This window comes from Barbus barbus (genome assembly GCF_936440315.1).
Source record: "Barbus barbus genome assembly, chromosome: 14".
NCBI lineage: Eukaryota > Metazoa > Chordata > Actinopteri > Cypriniformes > Cyprinidae > Barbus > Barbus barbus.
Window position 1 is genome coordinate 24,057,224 of NC_136742.1, and position 17,456 is coordinate 24,074,679.

General features: G+C 35.8%; 3 protein-coding genes across 4 annotated transcripts in view; 2 read left to right on the top strand and 1 right to left on the bottom strand.

Moving 5' to 3' along the window:
• Nucleotides 1-662: 662 nt before the first annotated feature.
• On the bottom strand, nucleotides 663-7,271 carry LOC306880147 (neuromedin-B receptor-like; the record flags this gene model as incomplete). Its single annotated transcript, XM_079433477.1, has 3 exons — nucleotides 663-1,046; nucleotides 3,086-3,431; nucleotides 6,883-7,271. The coding sequence occupies 3 exons, from the start codon at nucleotides 7,269-7,271 to the stop codon at nucleotides 663-665; spliced, it is 1,119 nt and encodes a 372-aa protein (XP_079289603.1).
• A 4,568-nt stretch (nucleotides 7,272-11,839) lies between these two features.
• Nucleotides 11,840-14,359, top strand: LOC306879793 (gap junction epsilon-1 protein; the record flags this gene model as incomplete). Its single annotated transcript, XM_079432982.1, has 3 exons — nucleotides 11,840-11,869; nucleotides 12,791-12,973; nucleotides 13,958-14,359. 3 exons carry the CDS (start codon nucleotides 11,840-11,842, stop codon nucleotides 14,357-14,359), a joined length of 615 nt encoding a protein of 204 aa, XP_079289108.1.
• Nucleotides 14,360-15,819: 1,460 nt separating this feature from the next.
• The window catches only part of LOC306879796 (vacuolar protein sorting-associated protein VTA1 homolog), a 30,320-nt gene continuing 28,683 nt past the window's right edge, over nucleotides 15,820-17,456 (top strand). The window contains exon 1 of one of the 2 annotated variants that reach the window (XM_079432985.1): nucleotides 15,820-16,057. In XM_079432985.1, coding sequence (XP_079289111.1) covers nucleotides 15,967-16,057 — 91 coding nt within the window. In that variant the 5' untranslated portion in view covers nucleotides 15,820-15,966. The remainder of the gene's footprint in view (nucleotides 16,058-17,456) is intronic. The other variant, XM_079432986.1, reaches the window with a different exon arrangement.

Here is a 17,456-nt window from a genome sequence, read left to right on the forward strand (position 1 = left end):
TTAATCTAATCACCACAGTTTACCCTTGAGTGTGCGACCTGTCTGATCTATCATCGTAGACATTAACATTCACCGGGAAGAGCCATGTCTCCCGTTGCTCCTAAATTGAATATATTGTCATTGTCTGAGAAATAGAAAGTGATCATGGGCATTGTATATGATTTCAGTGGGATCTCTATAATACACTTGTCCTCCTGGTGAAATCAAAACTGCTTTCTCAACCATTCATTGACTGTTTTAAGTGCACTTTCCATTATTTAAAGTTAAACTGATTGGATGATATGAAATAAGATTGAGCTGAAAAGCAAACCTGCTATTATTCAATAATGGAAATCTTTTGTACAGATCTAATATTTTATACAGGCAGAAATTGTGTTTTGGTTGAGGACAAATACAATTAGTCTTTATCAGCGAGATATCCATCCCTTTCTGTTTGCAATAAGAACAATGTTTCAAAAATAAAGCAAATTTAATTCTTGGGCTCAAGCGACGTGCCAACCGTTGGAAAAAACATGCATGCAATATTTACAACAGTAATTCATCTGCTTCAATAACCACCCATTTACCCAGCTGGGTCACCAAACGCTTCAATCAAACCTAAATGTAAGTCACCAGCAACCCTTATGCTCAGGTTTTGTTTGGTTTGATTTGGAGAACAGATGCTAAATGCAGACTCCTGTTTTTTGGCCATGTCCGTTGGCGACAGCAGGCGTACTCTTCCTGATGGAGGTCATGCGGATAGCAGAGGTGCTCTGGAGGTAGCTAGTGTTGCGCTCTTGGTATTTGCGTTGTCTGCACAGCAGCTGGTTGTTGAAGTGCCTTCGGAAGCTCTCGCTCAGCAGGTACAGGGCAAACGGGTTCACGCAGGAGCTGGAGAAACTCAACACGCGCGCCACAAGCGTGATGATGAGGTGTGAGAGTGAAGAGTCGATCTGCCGATAGTTGAATGAGCGGTACATGTAGAGAACGTGGTTGGGGAACCAGCACAGTGCGAAGAGGCCCACGAACACCAGAACGATCTTGGATAGACGCTTCCTCGTTTCCGTCTCAGAAGAGAGAAGGAGAAAAGTTGACAAATAAGAACACTCGATGAAGCACGAGGTGCATTTTAGATGAGGAAATGGTCAATAACATGCATGCAAGTTCAGTAGTGCATCCTCTAGCCTGATTCTGAACCCAGTAATTGATTGTCATTTGCAGGAATCAAGTTTAGTTCCAACAGGTGTTCTGGTTAGCTATTTATGTTTCAGCATTATGTTTTAATGTTTTTTTAAAGGAAGCATCTTTATCAAGCATAACAAGGCTGCATTTATTTGATTAAAAATACAGCAAAAACAGTACTATTGAAAATTTTTATATTTTAAAATGTAATTTTTTTCTGTGATGGCAAAGCTGAATTTTCAGCAGCCAATACTCCATTCATCAGTGTCACATGATCTTCAGAAATCATAAAAAATGAATGCTTTGGTGCTCAATAAATGTATTATTAACAGTTTTTGCTGTAATTTTAAACTGTAATGTTAAATGGAATATTAAAATCGAAAGTGATTATTTTAAATTGTGATAAAAAAAAATTCAAATAAATGCAGACTTGGTGAGCATAAGAAACATCTTTCAAACACTTAATTATTCTGAAGGATATTTCTTTCTTATAAAAGGATATATCTTATTTTATAACAAAACTCATACAGTTTTGGAATAACGTGAGGGTGAGTAAATAATGTCAGAATTTTTATTTTTGGGTATGCAATTTTTTATTAGTTGGCTCCTGAGATCCTGCAGTACTGACAATGCATTATTTTTCTCCTGTTCAATGAAGCACATACTGTACATTTCAATACAAGCGATTATATCCCAAAAAGCCATTCAGAGAAATGAATGACAGATGGATGAACATGACTGTGTTGTTTTGTCCCGTGAAATGCATAATTACTCATAACTAAAAGAGATAAGATAAAGTGATAAACTTCAGCTAGGATGATATACTGTATTATCAAGGGCAAGAGGGAGCGGAAAATGTTAGCTGCCTTGAAACAGCTGCTAAAAGAGAATATTAACGAGAATATCTGTCATCCTTAAGGACCCTTAGCACAATGCTTAACTGATGATTCACAGCACAGCAAAAGATAAAGTGCCCTGTCTCAAAAAACTGTCAAGGGAGCATTTTATGAAGGGTGTCCCTCAGTTCAACAGAGGCTCGTTTTATACGTTCTCTAAAAAAGGTTATGTTTTGAATCTTAGATCTTAGATCATCATAAAAGGGCCAATTCCATTAACAACAGCTGTTACTGCAATTTTACATTTTTTCTAAATAATGAGTAAGGGTTATATGCATTATGAACTGCATTTAGAATGAATTTTGAATTCCAATTGAATTTTTGAAGTTGTAAATTATATGTATATGACATTTTACAAAAATAAAAAATAAACACTATTTCAGTCTTTATACTTATCAAATTTCACATTTAATTCAATATTTCTTTGTAATTATTTGTGAAATTTGCTATCAATTTCTGAGAGAAAAAAAATGTTTCAAAGTAAATTCTATACACTACAAGTGTATGCAAGTATAAAAGTGATCTTGGGTTGACAACTCGTTTGACAGTTTAAAAATGGAATAGATAGATAGATAGATAGATAGATAGATAGATAGATAGATAGATAGATAGATAGATAGATAGATAGATAGATAGATAGATAGATAGATAGATAGATAGATAGATAGATAGATAGATAGATAGATAGATAGATAGATGACATTTATAAATAGAAATGTATTTATTTGCATGCTGTTAAATACATTATTCTTCCTCTTATTCCAAATGGTTCCAAATAACTTTCTGTGAATCCCAAATTCACACTCATTCTTAAATTTAGAATTTTGCACAACCCTGCCAGTGACCACATGAAGCACGTTAGGTTAATATTTAATAATGACAAATCTGTACGTTCTGTGGTACTGTCTCATCTGTGATATTTAAAACATGATTGATAGATAATGCTTGAAGAAGAACTTGTTTTGACGAACAAAGGAGACTGGCATTCAAACGTGTGAGCTTTACACTCTTCCCCTGAAACCTCTTACCTGTCTTTTTGAGTGCTCACTAATCTCACCTGGCATATCGTGAGCACTCTTGATAAGCGTCTTTGCGATGTGATAGTAGTAAACAGAGATAATGCTCAGAGGGATGAGGAAGTAGACGAGGAATATCATAATGGAGTGAATCTTGGGATGCATCTCGTTGGAGAGTGGATACGGCACACAAGCGGTGAACGTCATGTTCTTATCTGGCATATGAACCACCTGCGAGAAGACCGCCTCAGGGATAGCCAGAAGCACTGAGACAACCCATATAGTGATGGCCTTCAAGCAGGTCCAGAACACTGCGCTGGAGGTCTGGATGTCCATGGGATTCACAATAGCTTTGTGTCTAAGAGAAACATATGTGAAGAATTGTCAGCACACAGATTGCTGTGCCTTTCATCCAGGTTGAGGATGGATGAAAGAGAAAATTATTAGTTTATCATCAATTTATCATTGCTTGAGGGAAAACAACACTGTGGGTTCTTATCTGAAGTCAATTTGATTCTCTGCGGTGGTTTATGGTTAGTCCACACTAGGATACCTGTCTGTTTAAACTTGACCCATTATTAGTAAAACAACATTTTGAGATTAGGCGCTTTAACTGTTACTAATCTGTTTCTTAAATTGTTTCATTCCATGTTCTTAAAATTACTACTGTTGTCATGCAGGGATACATTTCTCTTATTGGATAAGCTTGTTATGTGACAGTCTTTGAAGAATTTAAGTACTTTGTCAGCACAGTCATAAACAGAAATTACACACTCTGTAAATTAATATTTAATATAATTTTTAATTAAAACATATTCCTCAATGGTTATGGCACTTTTAAATAATAGTTTTTAAGCTTTAAGAATGAACAAAAACTGCTGACTGCTTTTTATTTTTATTTTAAATTTTTACTGTTACTTTGACACATAATAATAATTATATATATATATATATATATATATATATATATATATATATATATATATATATATATATATATATATATTTTACAGATTTTTATATATAGATTATATTGATTTTTTATATTTCAAATTTATATATTTACAGATTATTTTTACAGATTAAATATGGAATATTGCCATTTATGTTGAATAAACATAATAAATATTAAAAAGTGAATATTTTATGTATGTCTATATATATATATATATATATATATATATATATATATATATATATATATATATATATGCACACACACTTTTACAGATTTTTTATATAGATTATATAGATTTTTTTTGGGAAATATAATATAGAATTATCCATTTTCCGGATTTATTTTTTACAGAATACTGATTTTTTACAAATTAACCTTGGGATATTACAATGTGATTTATGTTAAATATACATATATAAATATAAAAAATTATTATATTACAAATATATATGATAAATATTACATAAATATTATATAATTATTTTTTCCACATATTTTATTTAATTATTTAATGTTTGCTTCTCTATAGTTGCATCTAAAAAACCTTTACACTGGAGATCAGCAATAGTAAGCCTAAAACTACATGATCAAAGTCTCTAGGTTAATGTTTTTTCCTAAAAGAAAAGCTGTTCAATAGGAAATACGATATTTCATGTGCACATCTTTCCAATCTTCAGCTGGAGCCGCAAAGCCTACAGACAGAATACACCAAAACCAATTCAACCAAACCAAAGAAAAAATTCTTGGTGGAAAATTGGTTGCTTTTGTTCCAAGGAAATTGTCTATTTACTCCTATTGACAAATCGGCACGGTTTGGTCTATTTGACAGTGTCCTTTAGACATTCTGCTGCCATCATCTCTAAAGTAAATGGAAATCTCATATGACAGCATCCTCGCCCTGACTTCTCTCCTCCATCAGGTTTCACTGCCCCGGGCTTGCTTTTTCCTCCCTCAATGAAAACGGACTGCCCTTCCTGAGGCATGGGTTAGCTGGGGAGCACCACAATCACAGCTTGATTTCTCCCTGAGTAAACAAGTCCCAATTAAATATACAGTATGAATTGACTGACATGCAAATGAACTCGACTGTATTTCATGCATGACTGTGAATGCTGAGTAAATTCTAATCAGATTAAGTCTTCAAAACAATCGTCTGGTTGACAATGCAAATGTCTGTTTTCTCTTCCTCTCACATGAAGCTCCCTGAATTTTAGACTTAATTCCTTTGGCCAGGAGATTCATTATCACAAGTAGCTGAACGTTGACTACATTTTGCATCACAATTGTCGTTTTGGGAAAAATTGTTAATGCAGCCTGCAAATCAATAGCAATAAATCAGAACTGCTTGGACCCCAGGGTGGTGGCATAATCACTGTGACACAAATGAACTTTCAGGTGCTCCAAACAACAAACAGACAGAGCAAAGAATCAGACTAGGAAAGGTCATCACCTTTAGCCAGGGCCCCCAATCACTGACACAACAATGAAGGATAAGACTGCGTATGTGAAACAGAGAGGACATTTGTCATCTTCACTACGGAACCTCAGCTACATTTCTAATGCTCTTTCACAGACTTGCAGCCAAAAATGAGCTTGTCAATTAAATGAGTTGTCAATCATCATTTAGGATTTGAGGCACTGTAATCTACTAATGAAAACTTTGAATTCTGAAGATATTCCTACATTCAGTAGCAGTTTATGAAAATAAATATTAGGGAATTATGGTGCCAATGTATGTGGAGATTTTCTTGAATAAACAATGATTTTTTTGTAAGCTTTATCCCAAACCCTCGTCTCTTGGCTGTAATGATGCATCTGTTATTTACAGCGGCCTTGGTCCAATTTGGTTATGAAAATCCTGCTTTTCAATAATAAAATTCACTGTGGTGTAAGTAAATCAGAATAATAATGTCATGGGTACACTGTATTTTTTACAAAAACATTTTGGCAGCTGTTGCCAGAATAATATTGTAAAAAATACAGAAAAACTATAAATTAATGTATAAAATTACATTAAATGTCTTTTACAGTTTTTCCCTACATATAGTACGGGAATTTACTGTTAACAGTTTTTTTTCCGTAGCGTTTTTACAAAACTTTTACCGTTTAAATTACTTATTTTTTACAGTGTATGCTGTAAAGATGACTTCCAGCCTTCAAAACAATATTTATGTGTATAGAAAGTATAAAAAACCAAACTACCTAATAAATCTTTCATAATCTGTTCAAACCTGTGCTCTGTGCCCACCTAATCCCATCACTCTGTGTAATGTCAGAGAAATGAACTGCATTTTTGTTGTTGAGAAATATATCTGTGCCATGAATCAAATGAACTACAGAATCCCTTCAGGCTGCTTGCCAAATGTTGTATGATATCTTCATCATCACAATTAATTCCTGTGTAAATCAAAGTTATTTGCATTTGCTCTCAGCTACAGGTGCTTAATAAGGATGTCTTTACTGTTTAATGACTTAAAGCAGTAACTACAAACCTAATATGAATATTTTCTTGTGGTTTATATAGCAATAAACAATCTATATACACACAAAATAATATATTAACAATATATAAAAAAATCTAAATAAAAAATGTATAAAGTGTGTCTAATAAAGTGTTTAATTAGTACAGACACACACGTATGTGTGTGTGTGTGTGTCAAAATTGTATTAAAATTAATGTATAAGCTATAGTATACAAAAATGACATATATCCCGTTTGTTGCTCTTGCTCATTTCTCTTGTTTTATTGGTTAAACATCATTATCTTCTTTCTTAATGTCATTATCTTCAGTTCATTCAGTAGTGAATGTGCCAGTGATTGCAGTTGTTCATTGATGATTTTTTACCTTACCTGTCTGCGCTTAGTGCCGTGAGAGTGAACACGGAGACTCCGACCGAAGTGAGCTGGATCACCGGGATCATCTTACAAGCCACCGTTCCAAAAATCCACTCCTCATAGAAATACCTGAACGCGTCTACTGGTACACAAGTGACCAAAAGCAAAAGATCTCCAACGGCCAGGCTGGAGATGAAAATGTTTGGTACACTTCGCATCGCGCTGGTAGTGATGAATATTTTCACAAGAGTAATGTTGCCCAGTAAACCAACCGTTATGATAAGTATGTAGACAGACGGGATAACGCATCGAATGATGAAATGCACCGTTTCCCCTCCATCAGATGTCCAGTCATCTGTGAAGTTCTCATAAACTGAGGTATCCTCAGAGAAAGTGTGATCCATATTTTGTTTTAATGGTTAGAAAGCAGAGAAGTTGAAAGGGTTTTAAAAGTTGTCCAGTGGTGAGAGAGACAGAGAACGAAAGAGAGAGAGAGAGAGAGAGAGAGAGAGAGAGAGAGAGAGGGGTGCTGTCCGCCAAAACTTAGTGCTGAAATGAGCGATGTCTTCAGCCACGTCCCTAAAAGTTGACTGGCTTCTTTGACAGGCAGGAACAAGTAAAGGGGGAGATTGTGGCAAACCAATTTAACATTTAACTCTTTAAACAAGCTATTATGTATTAATGTTGTTAACACATATTTTAGACTACTATAGTAAAAAAAAAAATCCAATAGTGAATAGTATTGTTTTGAATTTTTAATTTTCTCAGCTTTCTCATTCACAAAAATGCTGGATAATGACTATTCAGTAGCTGCTTTTTAGGTAAATCACATCTTGCAACATCTACACTTTTATCCAACTGAACTGAATCAACGCTGAACCAACTCAAGGTGATTAACGACAATGCTTCGGTAGAAAAACTGAACTGAACTCATTTCAAAATAGATTAACTTTACACTTTTATTGAAACGAATCAACACTAAACTGACTTAAGCTTAATTATAACACTTTTCTTAGAGCTGCTTAACAGACTATGAATTATTGAGTTTTAATAATTGTTTATGCTATTTTCCTGTTTATTACTTTGAAACCATCTGTGTTGTATAAAGTGCTATATAGGCCTAAATAAAGGTAACTTGGCTTGTCATGTAACCAGTCATGTGATACTAGTATTTATTCATTCTTCACAACTAGTCTTGGATCACAAATCCCGATTCACTTTTTATAGGGCCTGTTTACACCTGGTCACTTCATGTGTTTTCTCTGATTGGATATCTATCTGATTTGTTCGAACATTTCCATTTACACTTGTCTTCGCAAAATGGATATAAATCCGTTCTTCAATTCCCGCGCTATATGCAAATTTAACAGAGTTCACATCAGTTCTGATTCTGAAAGCAATAGATATGCGCAGCATTTTATTCATTATCAGCTCATTTCAAGATCAGAGGCCGCAACAGAGAGCATCAGTACTGGAAAGGTAGGTTAGTCTCACTACTTTTAATGAAGATGATTGTGTGTTGAGCGTCTGCGACTTACTTACTTACTTTCAGCTTCATTTGCGGAAGTTTGTGCGTGGGCTTGCTGAAGAGATACTCAGCTACTCATCCAAGGCGGTGCTTGTTGCATTAGCGCTCTCATATCTGACTATAACTTGCCATATAGCCTATGAAACGCTCTCACAAGTTTATAATTTTAATATTTTGGGAGGAGTAAAATTAGCATATGTGGTTTCAACAACCAGATGCATTTACACATTTACACACTGGAATGCGGCCCAGACCACCTCCTGAAGTGGTTTGAACGATCGGATTTAAATGTGTCTCAAATGCATTTCGAAGAGCATTTACACCTGGCCTTTTCACGATCGAATAGCTATCCGATCAGAAAAAACGCATGAAGTGACCAGGTGTGAACCAGGCGCACAGATGGCACTAGGGACGGGGGGGACATGACTCCCCCCAGATTCATAGTGACCCGATCCATCCCCCTCACTGTCTGTACGAAAGGCAACATCGGTATACGGAGGATTAATCAGGGTTTTCCGCTATGTATATTAGCCTAAGTAGTGGAGGCCAGGCCACATGCACTAAGCCATTTTTGAAAAACACTTTTGACCGCAGTGTCTGACCGAGTCCCAAAACATGTGTAGCCAATCAGCAGTAAGTGTCTTGTACTGAAAGAGAGAAGAGAGCGCTCTATTTGAGTGCACAGGACGGATATTAGCAGATCTACTATAGCTAGAGAGAGATGGCAGATAAAAAAAAGAAGAAAATATCATAGAAACAAAACATTGAAAAGAATGGTTACGATCAGGCAAGAGGTAGGACCCGTGTACATATATATCAGAGCAGCTTTCCAGCAGTGGAGAGAAACTCAAGGAGCAGGAAGGGCTGTCAATTAATTGACGCCGAGGTTGTGTTGTTTCTTTTTGATAAGTGAGTAACGTTGATATTGCTTTGTCTCACACAACTTATCAGTGTTGGCTTTTGCTTGAATATGCTTTTATGTCATCTTCGCTTGTTTCCGCGATTGGCGTTGCCATGGTTGTGTATGTAGGCTATGTGTTGATGTTTCACTTTCACTTTCGAGATTGGAGATCGCACATACTCTGTTTATACTATGAAGCAAGATTCAAGCTTCGGGCACCCCAATCCCCCCCCCCCCCCCCCACCTTTTGGACTGCTGACAGCTTGGTCCATAGTGTGTATTCGGTTCTGGCAACTGTTCCAGTTTTACTATTAGTATTAATTAGAAAAGTATTAGAAGCATAATATATATTATTAAAGGAATCAATGTTAAATTGGCTTGCCATAGGAGCCACCACTTCAATGCGTTTATTGTTCCAGAGCGCAGCACCAAACAGTTCTCTATCTATCTATCTATCTATCTATCTATCTATCTATCTATCTATCTATCTATCTATCTATCTATCTATCTATCTATCTATCTATCTGTCTGTCTGTCTGTCTGTCTGTCTGTCTATCTATCTATCTATCTATCTATCTATCTATCTATCTATCTATCTATCTATCTATCTATCTATCTATCTATCTATCTATCTATCCTTCAAGACCTGTTTTAAATTGTTTTTATTTATTCCATAAAACGAAGCCCCATCTCTGAATTATGTTGGTTATATGGTGCAGTCGCTCATCAGTAGCGCAATATGGGATTGTGCTTTCTGGACTCGTCAGGTGCCGCTTTTGTCCGTGCGCTCCCTTATTGGAGTTCGGCTGGAGCTCTTTCATGCTCTTTCTGACTCACAGGGCGGATTTACTGAGGGAAGAATTGCAATAAATACGTAATCAGAAAACCAACTGGGTCTGGACATCTAGAGTGGAAAAACAGGTAGCCTATTTGAAAAAGAGAGATAGAAAAGTAAATTCTTCAGTCCCTTGCAAAAATGTGGCGCAAATGGAGAAGACTTTTTGTGTGGCTTGTGTCGTGTGTCACTGCATGTAACCAAAGAATTGCATAAAGAGATTTTTTTATTCAAACGTCCCTTTAGATTTGGCTTATCATACTTATAAGGATTAGAACAAACAGACACTAACTGCAAACAGACATTTATGGATTAGACATGCTGATGAGAAAGGTTCCATGTCTAGACAGATCTTGAAATCAGATTTTTCAGTTGGCCTTGGTCTCGGAACCAATTTATCACGGCCCTGTCTTGGTCCTTGCTTTTGGTCTGTAAAGCTCGTTTTTGTGCCATGCTGAATACAAAGACTTTAAGCCTCGGTAGCCTCATTTTAGAAGGCTAAATTCAAACTTCCAGAAACTTCCAGAAATTATGTGGTGTTTTGACAACTTTAACTGGTTCTGCTCTGCTTAAAGATCAGCCAAGGGAACAATCAAATTCTGAACTTGACATGAGCCTTACATACCTGAATGAGTTTCAGACTACATGAAAAGCATCACATGTGACATGCCCCACTCTTTCTCTGTCTCTAGCAGTTCAACTGGACTAGTTACTCACCTTGACTCACATCCTCCGAACAAAATCATTTCTATCTAATTGTGTATGTTTACCACAACACAGATGTTGTCTGATGTAAATGTGGCCTTTGGTAATAGGCTAAATGGATATAACTCGCAATGCGGAAATACCATCTGTTGATTTAGTGACATCTGCTGGTATTTATGACGCTCTTTATGCAACATGTTAATGCAGGAGACGAAAAATCTAATTAGAGAAGAATGCAACTGAAATATTTAGTTGCTGTTAGATACATGCTGTTTATGGGTTACCTTCTCCATCATCCAAAACCAGCACTGACACATTTTAGAAAAATAAAAAACTCTTTAGCTATTCACAAAGGATTCAGTCATTTAATGAGAATTTTTTTTCTTTTTCACAATTTCCATAGAAATGTAAAACCCGTTCATTAGAGAAAAGGGATATTCAAGAATTTTATTTATTTCTAAAGAATTGCATTTTAAATTAGTTTGGAATCAGACGTAGCCTATGGAAACGTAATTTACACATTTACTTTTATTTTCAAAGAAATTGGAAAATTGCGTTTTTATTTTCAATGACTTTATATTAAACAATATAAATATACAAACTCATATTTATAGTACGGCAATGGCATCGCACTAATAATGTAAACTCATATAACAGAGTCCTCTATTATGCCATCTCTGTGAGCTCACAAAACAATCAAGCATGGTCATATATGAAGGATCGCTCTGATTGACAGCTATGCCTGCGTGTGCATCACGTGCGCAATGACCGTATGACTGCCAGACCCCAGTCTCTTACTTCGGTAATTAGCATCTCTGTGGCCATAATGATCTATTCTTTGCTACGTTTCTTTGATGCCTTGCTTGTCTGTTTGCTCTTTGGTTTATGAGTCGAAAAAGCTGTCAGAAAGGCGCCCTCAACATGCTGCTTTTCCAGCAGGTCTGTCTTTCCCTCGGGACGCAGTGACATGAGAGCAGGACCTCGGTTCTGATTAAGAAGGGGGATGAACAGCTCTCCGCCTGGATTACGGTTGGTGTGTGGACTTTTAATAGACGATTTAACGTTTGTGAAACGTTTCTTACCTTGTGAACGTTACTCGTGCTGTAGTTTTAGAGTAGAAACACTACAGGAAAGTCTAGAGGAACTTTCAGTAGGCCTAAGCAGTTAACTGAGGCAGATGTGTAGCCACAAATATAATATATAGATATATGCAATAAAGAAAAATATATATGTTTATGGAACTATATACATCGGTATAATTTGCAAGTGTCTTAGAGGGTCTCAAAATATTATTACTCAACCATCCATTGTTTTACAAAATACACTAAACTTAAATGCCATTTATTGTTAACTTGATTTGAATAGCCTGTTTAAGGTCTGCTCAGGAATTTGAGTAATTAATTTATTGTTGTTTTCCATTATGTGATCTGCCCAGTGATACAATTGCATTTCGTTGCAATTGTCATGTTTGCTCTGTTCTATTGTGATAAAAGAGTAGTTTTTTCGCTGACAGAGTCGAATAGGGATTAGCCTATGGGCTGACCACATGTCCTGTGGCCTTTGTTATTTTCCTTTTTGTTTTTTGTTTGTTTTTTTTTTTGCACTGTGTGAGTAAATTGATTAAGGCACTGCGGATAAAAAGAGAATGCATTGACAAGGGGTTTCTAAAGCGAAAGGTCATTTGGAGGTTCGGAATTGCCATCTGCCTCTGCCTGAGGCTTAGAAGACTGGCAATGATGGTGACAAGCTACCATAGAATGATGCAGAGTTGTGAAGCCAAATTATGTCATTAAACTACATCAAAAACTTTTATGAAGGATGTGTAAGTATACAATGTAAAGTTTTATCTTTATATGCAAAATTAGAAAAATTCAATACAAACATGATTTTAGTGGATGCATGATATTAGTGGTCTTGCATTTGTATGGTATAATCATTTCATTGCATATTTCAGCTCAGGCCTCCGACAGTGATAGGCCAGTTCCACACGCTGTTTTTTGGCTCTGTGCGTACATTTTTCCTTGGAGTCCTTGGATTCGCTGTTTATGGCAATGAGGCCCTCCACTTCAGCTGTGATCCGGACAAAAGGGAAATAAACCTTTACTGTTATAACCAGTTCAGACCTATAACACCTCAGGTAAAAGTTTCGGAAAGTATCTGAATTGAATAATCTGCTATTGTGGTATCAAAATATGCATGAAATGACAGGGAAATTGACTGTGGATGCAGGAAGAAGAAGAAGGTAGATATAAAGAAAACAAGATTAATTCTGGGAAGCGAAAACAAGATTAATTCTTCTGAATTCGATAAGTCATTTTACTAATCTAAACATGTAACTGTAAGATTTGTCATTTAGGTATGCAGTCTACGGGACCTTAGACACTATTTCAGAAATCCAATAATCAAAATATGGATGTAAAAAAAAATAAAAAAATCAGTAAGTAAGTTCTTAGTAACTGTAAGACTTGAAGCTTATCACTCACTTCCACTGAGATAAATTAAAGAAATAGTTCAATGAAAATTTGCTGAAATCTGACTTATCTTAGGCCATCCAAGATGTAGATGAGTTTGTTTCTTCATTGATTGACCTGATTTGGAGAAATTAAACATTTCATCACTTGCTCACCAGTGGATCCTCTGCAGTGAATGGGTTCCGTCAGAATGAGAATCCAAACTGCTGATAAAAATATCACAATAGTCCATAAGTAATCCACACGACTCCAGGCCATCAGTTAATGTCTTAATGTTACATTAATAAAAGCGAAGCACTGGTTTAAAACGACTTAATGATGGATTTGTTTATTGCAAACACACAGATTTACAAGTCACAAGACAATATATTAAAGGACTGGATTCGTCTGGGTTATTGGGTTGTTTTTATCAGCTGTTTGGACTCGCATTCTGACGGCACCCATTCACTGCAGAGGATCTACTGGTGAGCAAGTGATGTAATTATACATTTCTCCACATTTGTTCAAATAAAGAAACAAACTCGTCTACATCTTGTTATTTTCATTTTTCATCCAAATAAAAACCATATTATAGGACGAAATGACAAAGTGAAAAAAAATAACAAACCTCAAGACAGAAAAGTCATAATTTTTTTTTTGTCTGTTTGTAGGTATTCTGGGCATTGCAGCTAGTGACTGTCTTGGTACCTGGAGCTGTGTTTCATCTTTATGCTGCCTGTAAAAATATAGACCAGGAGGAGATCCTTCAGCGGCCAGTGTCCACAGTCTTCTACATCATCTCTGTCCTGTTGAGAATAATTCTGGAAGTCTTAGCATTTTGGCTTCAGAGCCAGCTTTTTGGGTTCCTGGTTGATCCTATTTATATGTGCGATGCCAGTGCCCTTGCAAAGATCTTCAACATCTCGAAGTGTATGGTCCCTGAACACTTTGAGAAGACTATCTTCCTCAGTGCGATGTACACCTTCACCATCATCACCATACTCCTCTGTATCGCTGAGATTTTTGAGATTCTGTTCCGAAGACTTGGTTATTTAAACCAGCCAATGACTTGAGAATTTAGGAAGTGTTTTGAGTGATGCTTCAGCAGTGTTTGTTTTATGTCTTCTATGGGTCTCTGAATGACAGATAGGACATAAACCCACATACCTCTTCATTTTCTGGTGGTAGACACAGAAATACATGCTTTTTTAAAACAAGACAACTTATCATTCCTTTTCTGGAATAATCAAAACAAAACAAGCCTAATTAATGGCAAGGGACTCATTAATCTTTTTAGCTTTTCAGATTTTTTAAGCCTAAAAAACACCTCTCTAGCAGGAGGCACTCTTTTTTTTAACTTGTGTGATCTAATCCAAACCCACATAAATATTTGGTAGTCATCATTATCTTTGCAATAATATTTTCAGATTTCGATATTGAAGTACTAATTGCAAGTACTATTTTGACAAATATTATTTGATTTAAATTTCATTCATCTTAAGGAAGAATAAGTACATGCATTAGTGCATCAGTTTCTAAAAACATTATTGAATGATCCATGGTATCTAGTTACAATCATGAACATAGATAGTATATTCACCATGCTGTTGATTTCCATATAGTTTTGTGTCAATTATCTTGTGTGTTTGTAGTATCTGTACGTTTTTATCAGGCATCCATCCAACTTTTGTTATTATTCTCAGCTAAGTGTTTCATCTCAGGTACAAAATGGAATACTGTGATCTCTTATTTTGTGTTAACTATAAGAATACTATTTATGCATAAATGAAACATCTGATGAGATCTGACAGCAGGTTTGGCCTGTACATCTTCCCACGGTTGCCTTCCCACTGTTTCAACACCACAGCTGTTTGAGTAATAGCTTTTGTACTATGTGTAGAGAGTTGATCATTTATATTGGTTTTTGATGAATGTCTGTGGGATTTATGATATGATTATGCATGAAAATCTCCATATAGATATAATAATTGGTGCATATTTATGACTGCCCTAATGTATTATCAGTCTGGGTCAGAATAAACAGAACTGCTTGTGAATCTTTGGCACTCTGTCAGATACAATGCTTTCCTAATGTTTGTGAAGTTTCAATCAAATAAAAATATTTAAAATAGTCACGTCATTCCTTTTTTGTTTACACCTTTCCATATATGTGATAATTACACATCATAAGGGGTACACGGTTAAATAAAGAATCTATTAGAATTAAAATTTCATTTATGACAGTAATATTAACAGTAAATCTACAGGTTCACCGAATTGATTTGTACAACATTTGCAAAAAAAAAAGATTATTATAACACTTTATTAATGAAAATACAATAAAAACAGAAAAGCAAAATTAAGTAAATGTAGTCAATAATTAATTAAGTGTGGTAGTGAAGTATGGCAAATAAGTAACAAAATATACCTTAAAATACATGATTACTAAATAAACAAAACGTTAAACAGAATCCTCTGTGTATAATCCAATGTTTTTAATGCAGAAGTGAGCATGTCGGTCATTTCCTACTCCACGCCTATGGAGGTCAGTAAAGGCGTGGCTGCGCGTTCACGTGAAGACGCGGAAGTGGCTCCTTCGCGAGCGCTTGTCATCGTTGTTATTAGCCATTTTTCAGCTCTTGCTAATCCTAGAAGTTTGTAACAGTGTCTTTTCTTCGGGATGGCTCTCCCACCGCAGCTGAAAGCGATCCAGCACTATTTAAGAACAGCGCAGGAACATGAGAAAAGAGAGCCGGTGGTCGCTTATTACTGTAAGTCTGTGAAATTAACGTTAGCTCTTTATTTGTTTTGTTAGCTTGTCACATAGCAGCCCCTCCCCTCTCACTGGTAATTAAACTTGTCATTTTGTAGATTATAACAATATAATTCGACTTAAATGGTTTTAATTACTCAGTAATTTTTACATGCAGTGAATAGAAATGTTGTGGAAGTTAGTTTCAGTTACTTTGCTAAGCTAGCTAACAACTGCTGTTATGATCATGTAACGTTAGCTATTTGCTATTTCATCAGCTTAACTTATAGAATATTTAGTAAAACATATGTACAGCTAGATTCCAAGTTTAATAGCTCTACACATATGCTGTTGTGATACAATTTAGGAATAAATGCTACCGGATTGGCTAACTGGGTGCTTTGTTTGGAGAGGTTTTGGCTAAACTTCACTGCATCTCGAGTGCATCATGTGCTAGATTTAATTTAATACTGTTCTGGGATCTGTAGTTTAGATTTAGTCGTTCATTAGGGATGATATTCAGTTTGTTTCTTTATGGCAGGTGTAAGAGTAATCAGATAAGTTACATGCTGAATCATGTTAGGCTTTCCTGTCATTCTCCCCACGCGAAGCTGAAAAACAAGTTCCTTGTCTGCCCATCTTGAGGTGTGTTGTGATATGACGTGAACTGAAATTTCCACAACCTTATTTACAGTATATTTCAGAATGTATTTTACTCAGAAGTTGTGTTGTTAGTATTGTGACAGAATCATTTGAGTCTGTATTGGGAGAGTTTCAGTGTTGTGAAGTGCTAGGGCTTTTGAAAGACTTTGGTACTATGAATTATCATATAGGTGTGTCAGACTTTGCATGTACATCTATTTTTAGCAATACTGTAATACTTTCATACAGACTTTTTAAGTGTGACGTAAACTGAGATGAATTGTGACTCTTTATGTAACAGGAAGGTGGTCAGCCCGGTTGCTCAGGGCCCCCCAGGGATCATCTGCAGGCCTTAGGCCTCTAGATGGGTCCCCCATCCCATTATCCCATTAGTAAGCTTGGTCTGTGCTCATGTCATGTGATGCATGACACATGGATATTATGTAGCCATATTCATCTAGTGACGTCACAAAACTGCAATCTTTCCCGGAAATATATTTAGGGATAGACTTTTTTTTTTTTTTTTTTTTTAAATGTAATATCTGTTATAATTAAAGGGAAAGTTCACAACAAAATTATAATTCAGCCATCATTTAATCACCCTCAAGTTGTTCCAAACCTGTATGAGTTTTTTTCTTCTTCTACTGAACAACACAAAAAATATATTTTAAAGAATTTTAACTAAACAGTTGCTGGTCACTATAGATTTCCATAGTATAGGCTATATTTTTTCCATGCTGTGGGAGTCATTGGGGACCAGCAACGGTTTGGTTTCC